Genomic DNA, 23,247 nt, shown 5'->3' on the forward strand with positions numbered 1-23,247 from the left:
GAATTTAATTGATGGCTTTATTTCTGGTAGCTCCAGGAGATCTGAGTTTCATTCATTGCTCAAGCCAGATGATCAAGTGCCTGATCATCCCTCTGGGATGTTCCTCCCAAAGGTATTCTGGGTGGTTTGTATAATCTGCCATCTGCCCTTAATGGAAACAGAAAAAAAATGAGTTAAGAGGTGGAGCTGGACTGCAGTGGGAAGCAGTTCTGAGTAGGGAAGAGACCACCAGTCTCTGATGGTTCCATAAGCTTGTTTTAGCCACCTCAGCATTAAAGCTTGTTTAAATTGATGAATTATTAGATAGAACACTAGACTCTAAAGATTTAGGTTTTATCTTACTCTGTTGTACAAACATACACTGCCTGTGTCTGTTCTACACGGTATAAATCAATCTCAATTTTTTATTTCAAATTAAAAAGTTAATTTGGTACCTAGGTGATATGAGAAAACCAAATTTTTTTTTCAGTTCTAAAAATGCACGTTTGGACAAAATATATTAATTAATTACATAATTTCTAGCAAGTTGCTCTAAAATATAGTTCCATCCTTGGTGACTGACACACAATTGTGCTGAACATTTTGCAAGTGTGACATACTTCAATTCAAATGTTTAATCTTCTTAGACTGTGTTTTATAGACTATAAATTTGTCAAGTTTACTACTGCTGCAAAGAACTCAGGTGTGTAGTGAAATGAGGCAACCAGGTGCCAATAATTGCCAGGGAGTGAGCATGAGCTTGTGTTAAGCCCACCTGTGCCTAATTAGGGTGGGCCCCCACTGCACATGAGCAGGACCAGGGGGCCAACCCTAATTAGGCACAGGTGGGCTTGACACAAGCTCATGCTCACTCCCTGGCAATTAGTGGCACCTGGGTGCCTCATTTCACTACACAGGTGCTTGCATGTTATGAGGTAGTCAGCTGAACTCTTCCACTGTGGATTCAAGGCATACTTAAATGAGTTCACTTTGCTGACAATGTTTAGGTGCTTTTAATTGTAGATAATTAGCAACAGGTCAGGAAGCAAAAAAACATCTAAATGAAGTATTTGCAGAGTCTGGATTGTGGTGTCTGGGAGGTTTTTGTTTTGTTGATGTTTAAGCACACTGTTATAGCAATTTATGTTTCAAATCACAATGTATTTGTAACTTGTGTTCTGTAAGGAAGGGAACTCTGTTTTTTAAAGTACTTCAGTGCAAAAGGACCTATTTAAAAAAATCTCAGCTGGATATTTAACACAGTTCATGACAAGGTCAGCCACACTTGGAGGAATAATGAATTTCACTCAGGCAAAAAGCTTAGAGACAATGGGAAATGGAAAGTCAGACACGTTCTTCACCAGAGGGAGAACTCACCTCCTCACCCAAGTGTTGCTTGTAAACTGTATGAAAAAAAATATTTTCAAAACTTTGGCCTTTAAAAATATCTGAACTGGACTTAAAGTCCTTACTGTTAAAACACCATTTCCTGCAGGGAAGCTAAGAGAAATCCAGTTGTTTGCACATTTCTGCAGGTGAAGAATAATAGAAATTTGCCCTGAAAATTTTGCATTTTTAGTGGTTAAGAAGTTGCTATTTTATCTAAACAAGCTGCCAGTGAAGCCATTAACATCACTACCTCTTTTTACAGTCTTTCTGATGTGTAGTTACACTAGAGGTATTTAAAGTCATGATTCTGACTCCTGTTACCTGTGCTATTCTTCAGATGTCATTAAACTGCAGCTGGTTGAAGCAGGCTTGGTGGAGTGCTTACTTGAAATTGTTCAAAACACTGTGGACAGTGACAAAGAAGAGGATATTGCAGAACTTAAAACATCTTCTGATCTTATGGTTTTGTTATTGCTTGGAGGTAAGTACAGTGTGCCACTATATTCTGCAAAGCAACAGCAGGTATTTGTAATGCTGTTTGCCTGCTTTTTTTTTAGTATTTATTAATTTTCTAAATTACCTAGAAGACTTGTTCCCTGCCAATTTAAATTTAATGGGTCAGATTTTGTCTCTCAACCTGTTACAGGACTGGATTAATTGTAATGAAGCCAGCACAGCTTCTTAAATAAAAAGAGAAAAATTTTCCCTAACAAACACTTTGTTGACTTGCTGACTGTGTTTTTTACCCCAGATGAATCCATGCAAAAGTTATTTGAAGGAGGAAAAGGCAGTGTGTTCCAGAGAGTACTCTCATGGATTCCTTCCAATAGCCATCAGCTACAGCTTGCAGGAGCACTGGCTATTGCAAATTTTGCCAGAAATGGTAAGAATATGCCATAATAGCTTATGGAAATTTATCTGTGCTCTACTCTGAAGAGGAATAGTCTCTGTACAGCTACAAACTTCATGTCATAGTAAAGCTAGTATTGAACTATAAAGCAACATCAGTATTGCTATACTTTACAATCCTGAGAACCATAAGGCCCACTTTAAAAATACTGTTTCACATTTGTAGAGAGGTATGGGGAATTTCTCCCTTCTTCAGTGGTTTTTATATCCCTCTTCTAAATTTGTCACGAGCAGTGCAACTCCCAGGGATGACACTGCTCAAATTCCTACCAATAAAAACTAGAAAGGAGCAAGGAAATAACCCTTCTATTTTTAAAAAAGCTCTTGTAAAACTCTTGGTATAATCTTCCATTCACAAGAGACCTGTCTCATCTCACACAGATGGAAACTGCATCCATATGGTGGACAATGGCATAGTTCAAAAGCTGATGGATCTGCTAGACAGACATGTGGAGAATGGAAATGTAACTGTGCAGCATGCTGCCCTGAGTGCTCTTAGGAACCTGGCTATTCCTGGTAAGCCTCATTTTGCATTGCTAATTACCCAAAGGTGGGATGATGCTCTCCCCCTTCAAACCCTGCAGGGGACTGGGGTGGGACAAGTGGCTGAAAGCCCCAGAGCCAGCTCAGACCTTTTCATTCAGGCCCTTCCTCACTTCATGTCTTTATGTCACAGAAATTGTGACAAGAAGTTTTAGATACATCACAGGCCTCTTGGCCATTCTTTGCCACTTTAATCCCATGGTCTTATCACCCACTAAGGAAAGGGCAAGGACCTGAGGTGGCCTTGGTTATGATTTCTCAATCCTTTCTGTCCAGAAAACTCCATTTATTTTTTTGTTTCACTTGGGATCTGTCTCACAGCTGAGGGTTCCCCCTTTGCTGAAATTCTGCATCTTATTGTAACTTGCTACAGCTTTGACAATTCCAAATGAACCTGGATGTAGACTATCAGAATAGCCAGCCTATTGCAGTTAGTTACAGTAGTCTGTAGGCAGTGAACTGAATGCTAATTCTGTCAGTGTTAATAACTTAATTTGAAGGAATTTTGATTGCCCTAGCATAAAAGGCAGAGTGCATGCACATAAAAACAAAGCAAGTCTGTAATACTTGTGTGAGCTCTTACAAAGCCAAAATTGTCTCTCATCCATTTAACCTTATTTTACTATTTTCAGTTTAGACAAACTCTAACTTTCTAAAACCATAACTAAAACCAATCAAAACATAACTAAAACCATGCAGCTTTAGTGGTATGCTGTGCACTTACCTTCCTCAGGTGAGTCATTCTATTAACTTCCATCAGTCTGCAAGCTTCCCTGTAGCCTCAAGGATGTCTGCCAGTGACCTACAGAAATTTTCATACAAATTGTTACTGGAAAATGAGCAATAAATAACAGCCTCAGTGATAAACTGCTTGTTAAACACTACTCTGAATATGAAATAAATACTTTTTTCTAAGTACAAGATTAAACTAAGCTTGCATATTACATGTATTTCAGAGAGCTTCATGAAGGTGGAAGATGTAGACTAGTGGAGGGGATAAAAGAGTTTGGGGGGGGCAAAACAAGGACTAAAGGCTCAAGACATGTCAGGCCACAGTTTGTACAGGCCATTGGTGTTTGTATGATGTACTGGAACTGGGTAAGAAGTTATTCTGATAATTAGATGCTTATGTGAAATAAAAGAGTGTTGTTGGGAATCAGAGAAGTCTCCTCATAATTTGGGGTGCAAGTACCAGCCTGGGCTTCTACTTAGTACAATTTGTTGAAGACACCTTTCCTAGGTGTTTTTTCCCTTTTCCAAAGGGGAAAAGTCTTGCCTTCAGCTGATGTTCAGGCTGAATGCTGACTTAGATGTGCATGCTAAGAGAAAACCCTTAATTTCACACCCGTGTCTTAGCAACTGTGTCATTTTCCCACAACACAGTACTGTCAGCACACACTCATGTTCCTGAAGTCTGTGCTCACAAGCTATTTTCCAAACTGTGTCTGAAAATATGCCTCAAAACCATCTTCGAAATAAACTGCAGCTTCCAGAAATGTCCTTGAGATCATCTCTGTTCTTTATTCATGCAGTTGTAAATAAGGCTAAGATGCTATCAGCTGGTGTTGCAGAAGCTGTATTGAAATTTCTTAGATCGGAGATGCCCCCTGTTCAATTCAAGCTGCTGGGAACATTAAGAATGTTAATAGATGCACAAGGTAAAAATAAACTGTTCTCTATGTTCAATGATTCTCTTTGGTTCAGTCAGTGATACTCTGCCAAGATTCTTAGAAGGGAGAAGCAGAGGGGTTTTCAAAATTGTATTCCTGTAGTCTCAGAATAAATCTAATACATATGCAAAAGGAGAGGAATGTGGGCTGATTTTTTTTTTTTCAGGACTCCAAACTCACTACTAGGGACCCTCAGAAGAGGTGTCAAATGCTTATTTACTTTCATGCTTCAGAACTCTCCTACACTGTCACAGTCAGAGTATGTTCTGAGGCTCGAGTGTTTGAAGCTACCACTCCTGTTTAGCTCTTCACTTACCACATCCTGGCTGTTCCTGGTTCCTTGGAACAGACTCATGCACCTGATAATTAATAAACTACTACTTGAAAATGAACAAGCACCTTTTAGTTCAACAGTGTGCTCCAGGATGAGGAATCAGAAGTCTACTAAAAAAACCCCAAAATAGTGAATAAGATAAATTAGCTAAGTATTTATTCTTGACTCAGTCCTGCAGATTTTTTAAAAAAATCCATTCCAGTTCTAGCAGAGCTATTAGATGTGAAATGTAAATTCAGTGAAGAAATTTAAGTGAATTATAGTCTATGAAACCTAATGTAGCTGACCACAGTGCTCCCTTCTGGCAGAGGTCCCTCCTGGTAATAAATTCCTGAGCTAGCTTACCTGGGGATGAGACATTACCTGTATTTTCCCTTCTCTTAATGAATGCAGAAACCTCAATAACTAGGCTTCTAAATTGTTTTCAAAAACAGGATGATGACTTTTTTTCTGTGCTTTTTTTCCATTTTGACTGGCTTTACTTGCTTCCACTCAGCCTAGACTTCTCCCACTCTTGGTGCAAGCTAGTGAAGTTCTACTTAAACTCCTTCTAGTTAGTAACTTTCAGCTTATTTTTCTAGCACTTCTTTTAAAAAGTGACAACTTTTTTATTGTGTTGTTGGCTCGGGATCATGTAGCAGAAGCAGCTGAACAGCTGGGCAAAAATGTAAAACTGGTGGAACGCTTGGTGGAGTGGTGTGAAGCCAAGGATCACGCGGGTGTGATGGGAGAGTCCAACAGACTCCTTTCTGCTCTTATACGACACAGCAAATCAAAAGTAAGTTTGTAGTGTAAAAGGTCAGCTGGTAAGAACTAAAAGTTACCTCTGCTCTTGGTGTGGGTAGCCAAGGCCTCTGGTTTGTCACCCTTCTAGAGAGCCAGCTTGGTTAACTGATGTGCTTCATCCTCCTCTGCCACCTCCCAGTCAGGAACAAGTGACAAGTTAAATGCTTCCTGGAACCATGTAGTTAAAAAAAAAAAATAATTGAAACCAAGCAAAGCCATTTCAGAGTGGCAAGCCAATTAAAAGATATTAGGATTCACGTGGCCAAGTCCTGAGTCATTTTTATTTGTAGTGTATCCTCTAGCAGTTCAGCATGCCCATTTTTCTACATTTTAATGATGCCATATAAGAAGAATCATTGCACTCCGTTGTTATGATCTTGCTATATATTTATATAAAACTGAGACCCAGAAATAGTCTGTCCCCTTACTCTTCCAATAGGGTATTTCAGAGTTTTATGAATTTAGTATCATTATGATGGATCTAGTATGGACAATGGGTCTACACTATGGATCTAATATCATTAGAAATGTTCATTTATCCCAAATTCTAACACAAGTTTACCTGTACATGGCAAATGGTGTATGATGTTTAACTGTGGGACAGATGAGTTCTGTCCCTCCCATCACCTCTGCATCAACCACATACCTCTGCATAAGGAGTCCAAGTCACCATCCTCAGGAGAATATTGGGCAAAACATTCTTAGAAGGCACAGAAGCATCTCCTCTGGAAACAAACTCACTCAGGCTCAGACTTCATTTCACGTGGCACTGATGAGCACGCAGGCTGCTTGACTGAGCTAAAATAGCAGTGTCATTTGGAACACTTGGACTTTAAAAGTGACCACTTCACTCACACATGGCATTTACTGTAGTGTAACGAGGCAACCAGGTGCCCCTAATTGCCAGGGAGTGAGCATGAGCTTGTGTTAAGCCCACCTGTGCCTGATTAGGGCGGGCCCCCACTGCACATGAGCAGGATTAGGGGGCCAATAAAAGGCCTTTTATTGGCTCATGCCCACTCCCTGGCAATTAGGGGCACCTGGCTGCCTTGTTACACTACATTTACAGAGTGAAAAAAACCTATTGTGGACCTGATCAATACCAAGCCTCTCCCAGAACAAATCAAATCTTATCAAATTATCAAATCTTATCCCAGAACAAATCAAATCTTTAAATCTTCACTGAGTGCTTGTTTTACTGGCTCTTTCTAATGCCCATACTCCATTTTACATTCAGCCTATGAAGCTGATCAGGTTTCCTTTTTCCTGAGGTCTCATTTTTTTCTACACCCCAAGCACACAGTTGTGATGGTGATGCATAAATGGCATCTGCTGCCACAGGTGTCAGTTTTCATCAACACTCTCTCCAGGAAAATAGAATTCATGTCTATATACAGAGACACTATTGCTGGCATCAAATATATATTAATACAGAAGTTAATTATCTCAGATGAACATTTGTATGGCTTACATACTCACAGAAGAAACTTGACTGGAATATGCCTTGTGACTATTTCCTTGCATAAAGAATGTCACTGCTCAGCCTCTGCAAGCACTGGAATGTAAATCATTCTACAGAGAGGGATCAGTTAATGAGTTTTGGTTTGTGGCTGGAGTTAAAAAGGGCTGTGTACTTTAAACAGAAATTCAACGCCCTGATTAAAAAATTTAATCAGATTCTTATTTCAAGAAAACTTCATGCAGTCCCAGAACAAATAAGAAATAATAAAAACCAAACCATATTTCCTTGATAGTTTCCCATTGGCATGCCAAGTTACCCAATTCTCAGGCAAACATTTTGCAGATATTTTTTCAGAACATGGAGTGGTGAAAACATTAGGTGCAAACTCACTCTTTTAATTATAATTATTGAGTAATCAAAGATGTGCAGACACCAGAAGTCCATACTTGTCCTTTATACACAAGCTGAATCAAATTTTGGACTAGAAAAGTGAATTCCAGCTGTGTATTTTTAAACTGATTTAAGTCATTTAACCCAGTCAGTATTTTAATTTCCTAGCTACTGGGTAACAGTTCATTTTACTTGTTGGCTTTACAACAGAAACCAACACATTGGTATTCCATAACTATCCTTTCATATCCTGCTTTGTATTTGAGGCAAAGTTCCACAATACTTCAAGAGAATGCTACACATTTTTCTGCCCATGTCTTAAAATCTTTTTTTCAAGTACACCATTTCCTTTACATAGTAAGGTGTAATATCTGTGATCTCACCTCTCTGAAAATCTTGAAGAAAATCAAAATCCTTGAAGAGATACAAAGGATTTGATAACTTTATCAAAACTATATTCTTGTTCTTATTCAACCCAAACACATGGTTTGTTGGAGGCTTTTGATAAGCTGAACAGAACTGCTGCTCACAACATAAAGGGCAAACTAATCATCTCTGAACACCACTCTCAAGTTCAAATATATTTGGCCATTCCTGGCACACCTTAACATGAGTTACACAGTATAACATAGCATATAGTTAATTACATGTGTCTTAAGTTAGTTATGCAGTTAACTGTCTTGGTTTAACAGGTTGTATCTTATAATTGCAGAGTAATAACAGATAATATTTAGACCCACATGCATGCATATTTGTATATAATATGATTATAATGTCATATATTCATTTGTCATATGTATATATATGCCATATTCATAATGTCATATATTCATATATTATATGATTATAATGTCAACGAGCATCCTTACCCAAAGAACACAGCACCCACGACAACTGCTATTTAATACAGTTTGTATGCAATGCAGATTTTTTTCAATTCTATGTTATTTATTTTAGGATGTAATTAGGACCATTGTACAGAGTGGTGGCATCAAGCATTTAGTAACCATGGCAACCAGTGAACATGTAATAATGCAAAACGAAGCTCTCGTTGCACTGGCATTAATAGCAGCTTTAGAGTTAGGTGAGTACCCCCCTGGTTAACTCTACCTACTTTTTTTCCAGCCTGTGGCCAAGAGGAATCACAGAGAGAGAGCTGTGCAGGTTTCTTCTGCAGCACAGAACAGCCACCTCCTTCCACCTGCCTTTCAGTAGCACAGAAACACAGGACAGTTTCTGCAGACACAGGCAGGCAATCAGGTTATGCAGGAAACCTGAGGTTTCTGGTAATGCAGTGTCTGCTCCATCAGTCTGGCAGGTGATCACATCATCTAGAAAGGCTTTTTAACATAAACTTCAGATTTAGGGTATAGCTGAGAAGGCTACCAGTTTAAAAAAAAATCATACTTTAGATTGGAGACTATATAACCTGACTACATTCCTACACTGGAATGGTTAATCCCCTTTTGAGAGGGCTTATCAAAGTAAAGCTTTCACTTACCTAATTAGTCAGAGCTAGAGAAGAACACACAGAGGTGGATGATGCCTCCCCCCCCCTCTGTTTTTCTTACTATTAACAGAACTATGTTATTAACAGAACTGCTGTATGAAGGCAGAGATGATTACATGTCCTAACCTGTCTTTGTAGTAACTCAGCTTACCAAACAAAAAGGTAAAAGGCCAACAGAGATTTTGTTTATCCTACTTGCTTGCTTAGTAACTAAGATAAGGAACTAAACAAGCAACATTGCCTATTTTTGCTCTTGAATTCATCTCTTGCCTCATGTGCTATAGGAATATTTTTTTTAAATTCAGATCACTGCCAGTGCATCAGGGAGTTGTTTTAATGAAAAGTATTCCTACTCACATGAATAGTTTAAGCTTTCTTTGTCTTGTCTTCAGACATTTAGTTTCAAGCCCAATTTCAGTACATGTTTCTTAGAAAATCCACAGGACATAACTCACAATCTAAAGTTTTTCACAGCATATATAATGGACCGTGAGCTCCCTCTACCATGGGATCAAGAATTGCACCATCCATATTTAATCAGAATTTCCAAAAGCTGAAATATTGCAGGCATTGGCCTAACTAACTAGAAGGCCTGGTGGCTTATCCATCAGCTCACTGCACATTCAAGATTGGATTTCATCATGAAACTCCTTTCAAGCAGTTAGGCTTTTTTACAGCAAGAGCTGTGATTCCTGTTTCAGTTTTACATCAGTGAATTATGTACCACAGCAACTCTGGTGAGAGATCCCTGCTTCAATAAATGGCTAACACATGGAAGCATAAAAGTGGCACTTCCAGATTTACAGATTTTCACTTGTGTTGCAGGTACTGCTGAAAAGGATCTTGAAAGTGCTCAGCTTGTTCAGATTCTACACAGACTGCTCTCAGATGACAGGAGTGCTCCTGAAATAAAATACAACTCCATGGTGCTGATCTGTGCCCTTATAGGATCTGGTGAGTACTGAGGAGAGGCTGCTCTCCACAGAGATTTAAGTATTAAAACTCAGTTCTTTCTTCCAGCCTGAACAAACAAACTTTGAGATTGGTTTGTTGTTCACAATAAATGTACACAGAAGGGTTCAATTTACTCTGACACTTCATTTATAGCATTTATTTGCAGGGTCAAGAAAGAGACTGGTAACTCAATTTTGGATATTAAGTGCTGAAATTGGACTCAGGGTTCTGCAGGATGCATGTAGCTCATACATCACCAGAAATGAAAGGCATTTAAAACTGTACCTATCAGTATCAGGCTATCTTTGCAATACTCAGCTAACAAAAACTTTTTTTTTCACCTTTAGCTGCAAGTTCCCAAGAATTGATCCGTGATGGCTTTTTTTAACTGGTCAGATAAAAGTCAAGTAAAACGTGGCAAATCTTGCAATGAGACTCTTCACCTGTAGCTTCAAATTCTAGCAAGAATGGTAGGGAAAAAAATATACAGTTAATATTTGCAAGGAAACATGCACACACTAGTGAACCCTTAGTACAGCTTGTAGGCTATAATCCTGCTTTAGGAAGGATCCTGAGACCCCACTAGGAAGAGTCCTTCCCTCCACAGCCTTCACATGCTCAGCCCAGCAGGCACAAATGTTCATGGTTGGTTTGAAAGATGATCAGGACACATTCTAACACATACAGTGCTGGACACCAAAAACTCTCATCTTTCTGAGCAAAAGATGAGAGCATGAGCAAACCTGATAAAGATCAATCTGAGGAAGATGCAGCCAGCTATGGTTTCATATTGCAGCTTCCCACCTGTGTGTGGGCAAACAAAACCAACAAAACCAAACAAAAAAACAAGATATCATGGGGAAACGCGATTTCTACTGAGGTTTCAAGAAGTCGCTACGTTTTTTTTATTCAGTTATTTAAGAAGTATTTACTCTGTGTAAGGAGAGCAGATTTTATTCAGTAAAGGCTTCAGGAATTCACAGGCAACTAAAAACTGGATTAAGTACAGAAAGGTGGAAATTTGGAGCCTGTCTGCACACGACTTGCTAGGTGTGAAACATCTGGATGTTCTCCAGAGATGAGTTTACAGCAACTCAGTTGAGTTACCATAATTAAGTGTGTGCTGTCTCTGTAAATAAAGCTGTTTGGTTTCATTTTTTCTTAAACAAAGTTCATGAAGTGTAACTCTGATGACCTGTACATCCATGGGAGGGAATGCTGTGTGTTACTGTCTCCTTAAATGAACAAGTATTTGGTTTTACAGCAGTATATAGATATCAGTGTACAAAGCCTGTGCTCAGAATTTGCTGAGAAGCATCAGCCTCCAGTAAGCATTCACTTTAAAGCTAAGATAGGCAACTTAGTTTTTACAAGCTTCTTGAGCCATTTTGTCCTTGGGGTTATGCAACCATTTTAGAGCAGAAGTTTTTTTTTTAGAGGTTCCCTCTCAGCCTCACTGTGATGCTCTTCTGGGTATTCCCACTGCTTCCAACTAAAAATAATGATCCTCAGAAATTCTGACACTTGCATTTTTCCTGCCCTGAGTTGTCACCTGTAAGTTTGACTGTTACAAAGTCAAATACCTGTTTCTGTATTCCACCAAAGGAGCAATTCTGTCTTAGGGTTTAGGGTTTGGTTTTTTTTAGGGTTATTCAAGTGGCAGAGTTCAGTCTGCCAATACACTCTAAGCTTTGCCTGATACATGAGGGACATCCCAGGCCCACAGGGGACAGGCAGCACAATTGCAAAATGCAGCTGTAAAGGTAAGGCCCAAGACAGGGCTGGGGCAGTGTTCAGAGCCAACCTGTGTAAAATCAGTGAATACACAAGAATAACAGCTGAGCAACCTGGTATTAACATCAACCTTCTTTTTTTTAATACTATTTTAACCAAGGAGCAGGGGTGAAAGAGTCAAGCCTGCTCTTTAGAAAATACTAAAACACATCTCTCTCCCAGCTCCCGTGCCTCTAACATTTTCACCACTGTCCCCACACAGTGAGCACTTCTATTTACATGTTTCTGTATTCTACTGTAAGAGCTGTGTAGCCATTTTAAAGTAATTGACCCCAATATGGTTCCACAAAGACTAGAAGCAGTTACACTGGTTCAATTATTGCTAAGTTTAATTCTCCAGTGCCTCCTGTTGTATCCTTTGTTACAGGGCATCTAGTAGCATGTTCAACTTGGTACTGCCAACAGCTCTGTGTTAAGAAGTATTTATCTGTGATATTTTTTTGCCATCTGGAGTTGCTCTTGCAACCAAGTAAATGGATGGAAAGAGGAAAAAATAAGGATAATGGAAAATGGAAAGAATCAGCAAAAGCAAAGCATTCACAGTTAGCACAGTCACTTCCATGCATGAGGGTCTCCAGGCTGACAGGATCCTGGATGTTAAGCAGAACTGTTCAGTCACTGTAAAGCACAGAAAAATTCCTGAGATTCAGGAATTCAGTAACATCTGCTTCAATATACCTCAGAATATGAAAGAAAGCAGAGTGCTCACAATGAATAACCACCCCAACAGCCTCATGGCTATTGCTCTGTGCACATGGGTTCCCAGGTACACAGCATATGTATGAGAGTTCCCAGCTCTTACACAGCAGGGATTAAACTGAAGAAAACTGAAACCATGAACAAGAAAGTAAATGTGCCTGGTGTACAGCATAGCTGTGGGAAACAGATGGTTGGAATTTCTCCTGGGGAAGATCAGGGATTAGGCCCCCTGCAGCAGTCAGAAAGCAAAAATATATGTTGTTATTTGCTGCTGAGTGAGAGTTCATTAGAGCAGCCTGAACAGGGTATAAAACAAAACCACATGGTTTAGATCTCCACTGTGAGATGTCTAGAGCACAGGGCTTTGACAAATTTCATTGTTTTGTTTTGTTTTGTTTTTTAAATCACTCAATTTTCTCTCCGTATCAGTACAAAACATTGTGCAATCCAGGATCAGAATCACCAAACAGTGTCTCACAGTTTGGAGTAAAACATAAGCACTGTGTATACAAGTATCCCATTCAGCAGTGCACCATGTGGTATATTCACACTAACTTTGGAGTTCAGCTGTGAATGGACAGCTAGCAGTGACCAGTCTGTGGTGACACATCCACTGAAGAACCTCACCAACCTCATGCCCCCACACAAACAACCAGAGCCAATGTGACAGAGAGAAATGGCACAGTGAACCTTTCAGGGCAAGCTCACTTTGTCAGGCTGGTTTAAGAAATAAAGTAGAAAAGTATTTTTGCTAAGAACTCTTCCTAAGCATCCGTTTTGGAAAGCAATTTAGGTGGATTTTTCTCTATCTAAAATCCATGGAGTCTGTGCACATCCCAGGCCCTGGAGAGTTTTCTCTCCATCCTCCAAAGGAAGTGAAAAAAGCAAATAAAAATATTACAGGTAGACACATTTGTGTGTTTCTGTGTGTATGACATTCAGTAGAAAAGTTCTTTTACCCACCAGGCTTTTCTGTTCTTTGCCCATCTCATGCCAAGCACCGTGTCTTTTACTATTTCTTTTTTCCAGAACCTCTTCAGAAAGAAGTGCAGAGCATGGCATTTCTAGAAGTCGTATCAAAACTCCGCAGCCACGAGAACAAAACTGTTGCCCAGCAGGCCTCACTAACAGAGCAGAGACTTGCTGTAGAAAGCTGAGGAAGGTCTTGTTTCTGAGGCATCCCATCACAGATTTCACCTGTTGTCCTCCATCCTGCTGCCACTCCTGCTATGTTTTCCACTGTATCACTTGTGCATGCGTGTAACGTTCCCACACGAATTGATGAACTGCTGTAGGTACCTGTCCAAAAAAAGGGTTTCTACAAATTCATAGGTGGTGTTAATCATGAACCTGTCTCCACCCGTAACTGTTCTACTTCTATTCTTGTTGCTTGGGCCACATAGTAGAATGTGCATGTTGTAGTCCTATGATGATGTAGAAGTGGTACTACACAATGACTCTTTTCCTCACACACCCCCAAACTGCATAACAATGTACTACTAAATTAGGGACAATACCAGATGCAGCAAGTCCAGGCTAGTGTGCTGGCTATAGGATTAAGAAGTATATCTAGCTCCATTTTTGGTGCTTTGGAGATTCAGGTTTGAATGCATTGTACTACTCCTCATTCACTGGTCTTGCCTATTAATGTCAAACTTGTGGTACCTAGAGGTAACAAAATAAAAACTTCAATGCTCCCACTTTATCCTGTGGTCTCTCCTTTTTTTTTTTTTTTTCGTATTCAGAAGCAGAAGTTGTAACTGTGCTGCCAGGGTGAGGAGCCCTCTTTGTGCCTGGCTCTGGCTTCCATGCAATCATTGCCTTTCAGTTGAGCAAATACAAAGGAAATTATTCCAGCCACTTTTGCTGTGTACACTCACAAAAAGGCACTGTGTGGTTTAACAATCCCATATTTTAACAGCAATACACTGTACAATCCTTATCCCTTAAAGCCACAGGGGCTTGCTCTTGGGCTTGCTTGGTTGTTGGTGGGGTTTTTTTTTGTTTTTTTCTGTAGATGGATTTTTAAATGCATACCTTGCAGCCACTTTTCAACAGATTCCCACTGAAATGCAGTATCTGAATCTTCTTCTCTCCTGTCCTAGGTAAACAAGCTGAGAAATTGCCAGTTTAAGCCTCTTACCTCACAGCTGCTCTTTTTTAGGTTTCTAACACACCGTAACATGAGCAAACCAGCACACAGCTCTTTGGCAAAACAGGGAGCAGTTGGAACAGCAGTTTCCAGCAAGCTGGCACATGTTACTCTTGACTATGTGATACCATTGTTTACTTGGATCAAGCCCACAGCACACAAAGATCATAATTTAAAGTGAACTCCACACTCCCACAGCAGTGAAGTGTCAGCCTCAGAAACTTCAGGCTTTTCTATCAGCAGAAGAGTGAAACCCAGAGGCCAAGCACACATGTGATCCATGCCAACTGATCCACTTCCCAGCTCCATGAAACCACTGGCTATCCCCTGGACACTGATAGAAGATGCCAGCCATGCCAGGAAAGGGCTTACATACACAAGCTGGGTATGGAAAGAAATTTGCCTCAAATAACCCAGAGCTGAAGCTCTGAAACTCTCCCAAAACCCAGCAGATCTGACAGGACTATTGACACAGCAGATGGGACTCCACATCCCTTTAATCCAGTGGCAGAAACACACAGAAAATGCCTCTAATACTAAACTGTACAACTGACTTATTTGAAAAAAAAAAACACTCAAGAGACATTTGTGCAATTAAGGCACTAACTAACAGGTGCAGAGCTGTGAACACAGACCAGGACCCCCTGCCAACAGGATCCAAATAACAGAACCTCTGCACTGCTGAACATAACCACCATGTCAACAATCCCAGTTCACAGTGGAACCATGCAAGCCTGTTTTCCCAGGCATGGAACCAAGTTCCCTTGATTCAAATAGATTTGAAAAAAATATATTTGAAAATCCAGTTATCAATGACTTACCTGGTTCCAGACATTCCTTTTGATGTTAATATAACCTGCAAGTGCTCACACAGGCTGACCACAACCAACAAAGCTGTGACACTTTATAAAATTCCCATTCACCTAATTGTCTAACTGCACCTCAGGTTAAGCCTTAGCCATACCTTTATTCCTAAAGTTCTATTAGGGATGCCACTGTCACAGCAAGAACAAATGAAGGCCAAAGCTCATATCCCTCTGCTTTCAGATAGTTTCCCTGGATGGAGTATCAAGACTTAAATTTCTAGACAAAATCTGTGCTAAGCCTATACACAGAAGACAAGTCTGCATAAGGGCAAAGATAAATATGCCATGGATGTCACAGAAGGAGGAGATAATTGAAGAGCCCACATCTATCCACACAAATGCTGTGCTGTTTTGAGGCAAGCTGCAGCCAGCAGATCATTTCTATGGAGCTGGTTAATCATTCATCTTCCAAGATGTTTTTAATAAGATTTGGGATCCAAGGACAATACTATCATGTGCATTTCACTACTCACTTGATAGAAGTCAATGGAATTGAAATTGCTGACAATAGGCCTGATTGGATATTTAGCAGATAGATTATAGCTGAACAAAGCTTGACATCTGCTGCTCAGACTGGTTTTATGACAGCAGTGTAGACATTGGGCCTTTTTCACTTGTCTACTGCCTCAGCAAACCAAGTTGAAATTATCACTGCTGCCACACTGCACAGGGCAGGCAGCACTTCCCTGGTGTTACTTTGAAAAACAGTACGCAGGTCTTAAAGAGTTTGATAGAATGCAGGCAGCCACCCCAAGCCCTTCACCATGAAAACAGCTATAACCAAATGTGTCATCTTCTGCATGATACAAAGATTTAGACAATACCCTCAACTTTGCTTCTTTTTGGTTGAATTTTGTTCTTCTCTCACTGCCCAAGGTCTCCACATTTGCATTCTCATTATGTCAAGGTCTTTCCATACATTCACATAAATGTAGATGCCTGGAACGTGCAAAAGGCACTGGACTTCTGTTAAGATACAGAGACACATTTTTCAATCAGTCATGGTGGTGTTTAGTGGACAAAACTATAGGTTTGAGATATTGAACTGGATTATCTTGCTTTACTGTTTTTTACATACTAGAACACTGAGTTGCTTACTCTTCTGTCTAGACAAGCATGAGACAGCATTACCTATTTTTACCTGCATAATAAAATAAGGTAGCTCTCACTACTTCTCTTTAAGGACATGTTGCACTTAGAAAAGTGAAAATCCTGCCTTCCATAAGTCGTGAGAAATCCCCTTTGTGCTGCTCCCTGCAAAATAGCAACTTCTGAACACCTCAGAGTCACTGAAATGATTATGGGGAGAGCTCCAGAGTTGTACTACCCAGCAGCCACAGCAGTTTGAGGAGCAGTAGCCACCTGTCAGAAAGAAGCAGAGCATGACCATTAGCCACAGACTTCAATGACAACTGACCACAGACACAGGATCTCCTCACGTGGGGATTTGTTCTTCATGTATTATGTTATTTTTCATTTAAGGGCAGCCACTGGCAGCATAACAACGTGGTTTGTGACTTAATTGGAACACAATATTCTACACTGTACATGAGAGACTTGGGGATTTATTTTCTATTAGTTTAGGGGAGAGTAGGCAAAGGGTCTTCTCCTGAAGGAATTTAGAATGAATTTATCTCTCTTCCATTAATGCTAAGTGCTACATCAAGAGCAGACATTCACACCATCATATTTCACACAATTTTATTTATAAAATTGTAATTAACAAATTGCATATAAAATTATTTACTTCAAGTAAATACAGAATACTGCACAACTATTAAAACTATTGTATTGTCCATCATAAGTGTATTAAAACATTCCTAAAAAATGCCTCTTAAAAAACAAAAACCCAAGAACACAAGTAGCATGATCAAGACCACTTTCAATAGCTTAAAATGAATTACCAGGAAGCTGCATTAACTTCCTAAGTAAACTCCAGTTACATCCATTGAAATCAGCATGTGATACAATACCACAGTCTAATGCTAAAGATGACAAGTAATAGATAGATGATGCACCTGCTCTATGCTCTTCTCCTAGACTGAAGGTAACCAGTTCAAAATCAGACAACTAAAGCTCAAGTCAACTCTACTGGGCATGCAGTTCTGTTATAGCAATACTTTCAACCAATAATTGTAGTTGGCTTTTACAATCAATTTACAACTGATGAAAAAAAAAAAGAACACAAGAGAATACATTCATATAAAAAGGAATGATCCACAAAGGGTAAATATCAACACTTTGATGTACCCAGGATGAACCAGAAGAGAGAGAGATTCAGTTTAACCTAATCTGGAATATATATATATATATATCAAACATGAGTGAGTTGCAAAACCCAATTTCCAATCTCCCCCAAGTTTAAGGTAGTATCAGGTCCACCTCTACTATGTACACAGAGTGAACAGGAACACACATACAGATGGAGCTTTCTATTAACAGTTATATTGCCAAAACACAAAAGACAGCTAGAAGTGATGCCTGGTGCACACAAGTAGTCACAACACTTATTTTTAAACTGCATGTCAAGGGAGACATTCTTTATTGTATGTGGCAAAATTTGGTAGCTAACAGATCCAAAAGGGTAGTTTATTTCTTTTGCTTTACATAGTCTTCTGACCAATTACAGATACCTGAAAAAAAAAACAAAACTTCAGAGAGAAAATAAAAATGGGAGGGAGGAACTGGAACCTTCAACTGTGCTTGACACCTGCTGAGAGCTAATCTCCTTCCTAGGCACATGCAGACCTGCCAGGAGGCACACACAGCAAGAAGGGAAACAGATTCAAAAAAAACAAAAAAACAAAAAAACCCAAAAAAACCCACATGAGAGTTTCTCTTATAATCAACACTGTTCATAAGAATCTCTTTTACAAAGGACATCCCTAAAGCAACAAAAACACAGATTAACATCCAGGACAGGTCTTATAGCACCATGTTTAGCCCTGCCACAAGCAGTGGTGACCTCCCACAGCTGGTAGGGGTTGCCCTCTATTTTACAGTCTAACGCTGGTTTAACGCCAAGCAGCAAAGGAGAAACGCAATGGGGGTGGGAGGGTGGGAGCTGGGGGTGGGGAGGGTTCGGGGTTTCCCCTCCATCCCTCGGGTGCTGCTGCACCGGGGCCGGGCAGGCACTAGAGGGCAGGCGCTGAAAGCTCTCCCGTATCACCGGGGAGAGGGGGTGAACCGATGCCAGCAGCCAAATCTCACTTTCCTTATCACTTTTAAGGGTGAAAAGCAGTCCCCCGAAGAAGAATCATCACTTAATCTGCATGCTACTATTTACATTTCAAACACTATTTACATGCCGGAACTACAATTAGCATCTCTCTCAAAGAAGGCTTTGGGGACACAGAATACACTTTGAGCAACCATCACAGCTTCAAACTCAAAGGAGCACAATCAAAATTAGGGATTTTGAAGCAGAGAGATCCGAGTGCTACTGAAAAAGACACACACAGCAACAAACCAAACGTTTATCCAGTAGGCTATTAATTTTAAAAAAAATTAAAAATCAAACAACAGAAATGCCCGTGAATATGGTGGACAGAATTTAGAAAGCAGAGGTTGAAGGACTGTGATGCCCTGGGGAATTTGGAAATGGTTTGAAAGCCACAGCTACTGCTGAAGCCACCAGACCTCTTGTTTGCAAGGTCACCATCCCACACAAGCTGCCCAGCAAACAGAGCTGTTTCACACCCTACAAGGGCCACAGACCCACCAACAAATCTCTGAACAGCTACTGCATGTTCAAGATAACGAGACTGACCTCAGAACTCACATTATCTACCCCACCACCACATCAGGCAGGCTACAAACTGCCAAGAAGTCACACTACCTGCCCTATCTTATTGCCAGGAGTTGTTCTCCAGCTGCAGCTCACCTGAATTTCCACCAAGTTTTCTGGAATAAAGCTTGCTTGCATTTGGCAGGCTCTGAAAGTAATAGATTGATATCCAAGGCCTCCCACAAGCTTTCCAAACTGGTCACCTAAGCTGCTGATGATGGGGCCTTTTCTAGGACATCTTACCCATCTGTAGACAAAAAAAAAATGTGGGATTTAAATGTGCAATACAGACAGCTAATCCTGAACATTCACTATGCATCCATGAAAAAACTGCAAAAATTAGGAAAATAAGAGCATCTGTTGGGAGTGGGGAGAGGATCAGTATCTGTAGCAATAAGGACAAACTCTAGAAAAATAAGTTATTTAGTGGTTTTTATAAGAACAGTCAGTCATTCTGGGACTCAGCAGAAGTGTTGCACATTTGTATACACAAATGTTCAAGTAGTGAGAACAAGATTTGCTCACCCAAGAGCATTTACCTTCCTATCAAGTCTGATGCTGCCAACAGCACATCCAGCAGACTGGAACTCAGAAAGCAATGTGACAAAACAGAAGGCCAATACAGTACAACTGCAGAAATTCAAGTAGAAGAAAGAAGTTGTCTTCAGAAGCCCATAGCAGCAATAGCAGTATTCAAGATCAGTGGCAATAAGGAATGTTTCTGTAATGCAGGCTTTTTTCTTTTTCTCCAAACTGAAGCACTGGGTCACAATCAAGTTTCTTGGCTGGAGGGATTACTTCCTCAACCACACTTCCCTGATTTCTCCATGCACACTGATGCTGATGCTCTGTCTGTTCTGATGCTATCAGGCAAAACAGTGTGTCCTTTGGGGGAGAAACAAATACCAGTAAAGCCTCAAGATGAGGAGTGGCTAAGAAAAAACATAACACTGCGATGAGGTGGAACCAACTTTATCAAGGACAGTGAACTATAATTGCTTTCAAAGGCTTAAAAAAAAACCCTACTCTGAGTCAGGGCTGCCCTTTACCAGCAGGTACCAAAGTATATGGAGGCTGCCTGATTCAGAGCCAGTCAGTGGGAGTTAACCAGCAAAGGATGAGGTAATGCTCAGAGGAGGACAACAGGACTGTCTGTGCCATCTGTGGAGCCACTGGTGAGCCTACCACCAGCCTTGAGAAGGGGGGGGAAAAAAAAAACCAAACCACAGCCAACTGAAGCACAGAAAAGCAAAATGTGCAAACGTACATACACTCATATGTTTAAGAGTCACAGGACCAAAAAATATCTTAAAAGGTCATAATACCAGCCTTCTATCCATCCCCCCAGAAGAAAAGCTTTGAAAGTGATGCATTCACCTCTTCTATGCCACATACTTCATCTCGGTGAACTCATCACAGAAAGATGCTAAGCTCTTACAAAGAGGTGCTATGTACCTTTTACCACTGTCTGACCAAAGCAGTAGCCAAGCACTCACAGCTTTCAGGACTGGTTCTGCAGATACTGAGAAGGGTCATAGAACAAGCTAAATTTATACAAAGTGCAATAAAACTACCCAAGCCACGTTCAGGTTTTTAAGTTTATTATTACTGAAGAAGAATGAATCGAAAACTCTAAGCTGTATGGAGTCTGATCTAATTCTTCTTCCACTATTTGTGCTTTATTCCAAATTCTACTCTATTTTGTCCAATTCAAAAGAGTCTGTATTGTCTGACCCTAACACACACGTCTATTTTTTAACTTTTATTCCATTGCTTCAAGAAAGCCTTTTGTTGCATTTAGAGCCACAAAGGGAGAGACATCCCCATAGCAAGGATTTACTCACTGGAGGTAAGCATTTACTCTGGCAAAAGCTGTTCTTTCCAACTCCCAAGGGAATGGGATATGACCTTCCCATAATCACATGCATTTACCAATAAGTAAGTTTGGATTAGACTGTATTAAAACATATGCACAGGTTTAAAGCGCTGGAGTGTCACAGATTCTTACTCCACAGCTCATGCAAGTAAAAAGAATTTAAAAAAGAAACAAAACAAAACAAACAAAAAAGGAAAGACCAAAGCCTCAGCTAGGAACAGACCAAGGAATTCTCTTAAAAGAAGTTTTGCACAAGTATACCAAAGCACTAATATTAGTGAGATCCCTAAGTACACTAAATTCCAGAAAAAGGAAAAGATTTAGCCATATCAGATACATATGTTTTGACTTCTTTTTAAGTTAATATATAATTCACTCTTTGAATAATACTATTCACTTGAACCCAACATCCACACTGCTTTCTTACATTTATACAGTTACACCCCATCCTTGCCTTAAGAGACTGATGTCCTAAGGTATGGCAGAAACCAAAGGCTCTACAACCCTTGTTTGTCAAATATAAAACTCCTCATCCTTCATACAAGGGTGGAGAAAGGAAGAAAGATGTTGATAAAATTCAGCAATTCTCCCTGTGAGCTTGCTGATTCCAAATCCAAAGTACTACACAGAGATAACTGGAAGCTTGCATTAAAAAAAAAAATAAAATCCTTTGTTTTAAAAACAATTTCTTTTACTGTACAATAGATGCATAGAAAGTTGCTTCCTGCTCGACGGGTTTAAGCCTGTAGCTGTGTTTAGCTGTGAAAACAAGAAGATTGTTCCTTTACAGAGTGGTGAGGAGAGAGATGATCTTGGGAATATTTGGCAGCTATTGAAGAGCTCATGACACAAGGAATAAACAGCATATCCAGAGACTACAATGATGCAACTCCGTCCCACTGAATACACCAATTTTAAAAAGTGTCCACTTGTTACTCAAGATCAAGAATACAGTAGAGATTCACGGCTCAACAGCTTTCAAACTGGTGGTTTAAAACAAAACAAAACAAAAAAAAGTCAGTGAGCAGCAGATTTTAAATAGCCCACTCCTTGCTCCCCTGCCCCAAAGAAACTCAAGTTCACTGCAGGATCAGGAACTTGGACTTGGAACTACTTGGGAGAGAAGGCTTCCCTGTCACCCATGTCCATACAGCTTGGTGTTGGAGCAACACACTGGAGGTTTCAGAGGGTTTCAGTTGTCCAGTGTCTCGTGGTTACTTCAGCAGTTTTACCAGCTGGCTCTGACAGCCTCAATGTCACTAACCAAATTCTGGGCTAAGCATATCCCAAATATCTGGAAAAGACAACAGTTTATTCATTTGGAGCATCAGACAACCCTTTTCACACAGCTAAACTCCTTAGGTTATACACAGGAACAGAAATATAATTAACAGAAGTCAGAAATATAATTAACAGTAAGTGTTGGAAGAAGGAATAATATGGAAAACTCCCATAACCCCAGTATTTTTACTGGGTTCTGGGGAACTGAGCAGTTATAGACTTGCTTTACAGAAGCAACTGCAACAACTTTTCCTGCTCATTTAAACACTATCAGAAACAGTAGGTCTCTACAGGCTTAAAAACCCCTGTTTGTTTTGACCTGCAGACACTGAGCAGAAAAAAAATGCATCCTCACAGATAAAAGTTAAATATTCCTTAACAGAAAGAAAGCCTCATGCATTTAACTCCCCTCACTGAAAACTTGTATTTCTAAATGCAACTACCACTTTATTTCCAGTTCTACAGTTCCCCCTTCATATATTCTATACCTTTTGTTCTTCAGTGTAAGTCATTACAGAGAAGGTGATGATTACCTGCAGTAATGCTATCCCAATGAATATACCAGCAACTATGGTGAGATTGTCCTGCAACCATTTTTCAAATTGAGGGACACAGCCTTTAGTGTAGATAACAATCTGCTGATCAACTTCCTGCCAAGAAGAAGAGGAAAGAAAGTTAGATTTAAATATCTCACCAGTTGAATGAGCTGCTCTTGCAAGAAGGATTCAGATCCTTATGATATCAAATTAAGAAAAAGCTTACTGGTTTTTGCCTTGCATCGTAGCCACACTGAGTATTAATAACATCTTCCTAGGAGAGAAAGAGAGAGAGAAAGAAAGGCAATCAGTGAAGTGTCTCCCAAACAC

The 23,247-nt window shown here is 39.9% G+C and overlaps 2 protein-coding genes across 9 annotated transcripts in view; one reads left to right on the top strand and one right to left on the bottom strand.

Annotated features, from left to right (window-relative positions):
- RAP1GDS1 (Rap1 GTPase-GDP dissociation stimulator 1) overlaps positions 1–14,124 on the top strand; it is an 85,159-nt gene extending 71,035 nt beyond the window's left edge. For 7 of the 8 annotated variants that reach the window (XM_030449987.1, XM_030449990.1, XM_030449989.1 and 4 more), the window contains 8 exons: positions 1,706–1,849; positions 2,120–2,251; positions 2,659–2,793; positions 4,353–4,478; positions 5,463–5,602; positions 8,420–8,546; positions 9,798–9,926; positions 13,449–14,124. In XM_030449987.1, the coding sequence (XP_030305847.1) occupies positions 1,706–1,849; positions 2,120–2,251; positions 2,659–2,793; positions 4,353–4,478; positions 5,463–5,602; positions 8,420–8,546; positions 9,798–9,926; positions 13,449–13,576 (1,061 nt within the window). In that variant the 3' untranslated portion in view covers positions 13,577–14,124. The remainder of the gene's footprint in view (positions 1–1,705; positions 1,850–2,119; positions 2,252–2,658; positions 2,794–4,352; positions 4,479–5,462; positions 5,603–8,419; positions 8,547–9,797; positions 9,927–13,448) is intronic. The other variant, XM_030449994.1, reaches the window with a different exon arrangement.
- A 2,997-nt stretch (positions 14,125–17,121) lies between these two features.
- Positions 17,122–23,247, bottom strand: part of TSPAN5 (tetraspanin 5) — a 64,437-nt gene continuing 58,311 nt past the window's right edge. Inside the window, exons 6-8 of the mRNA XM_008499601.2 lie at positions 23,144–23,191; positions 22,915–23,031; positions 17,122–22,394 (exon numbers count right to left, since the gene is read on the bottom strand). Of these exons, the coding sequence (XP_008497823.1) occupies positions 22,329–22,394; positions 22,915–23,031; positions 23,144–23,191 (231 nt within the window). The 3' untranslated portion in view covers positions 17,122–22,328. The remainder of the gene's footprint in view (positions 22,395–22,914; positions 23,032–23,143; positions 23,192–23,247) is intronic.

This window comes from Calypte anna, chromosome 4A (assembly GCF_003957555.1).
Source record: "Calypte anna isolate BGI_N300 chromosome 4A, bCalAnn1_v1.p, whole genome shotgun sequence".
NCBI lineage: Eukaryota > Metazoa > Chordata > Aves > Apodiformes > Trochilidae > Calypte > Calypte anna.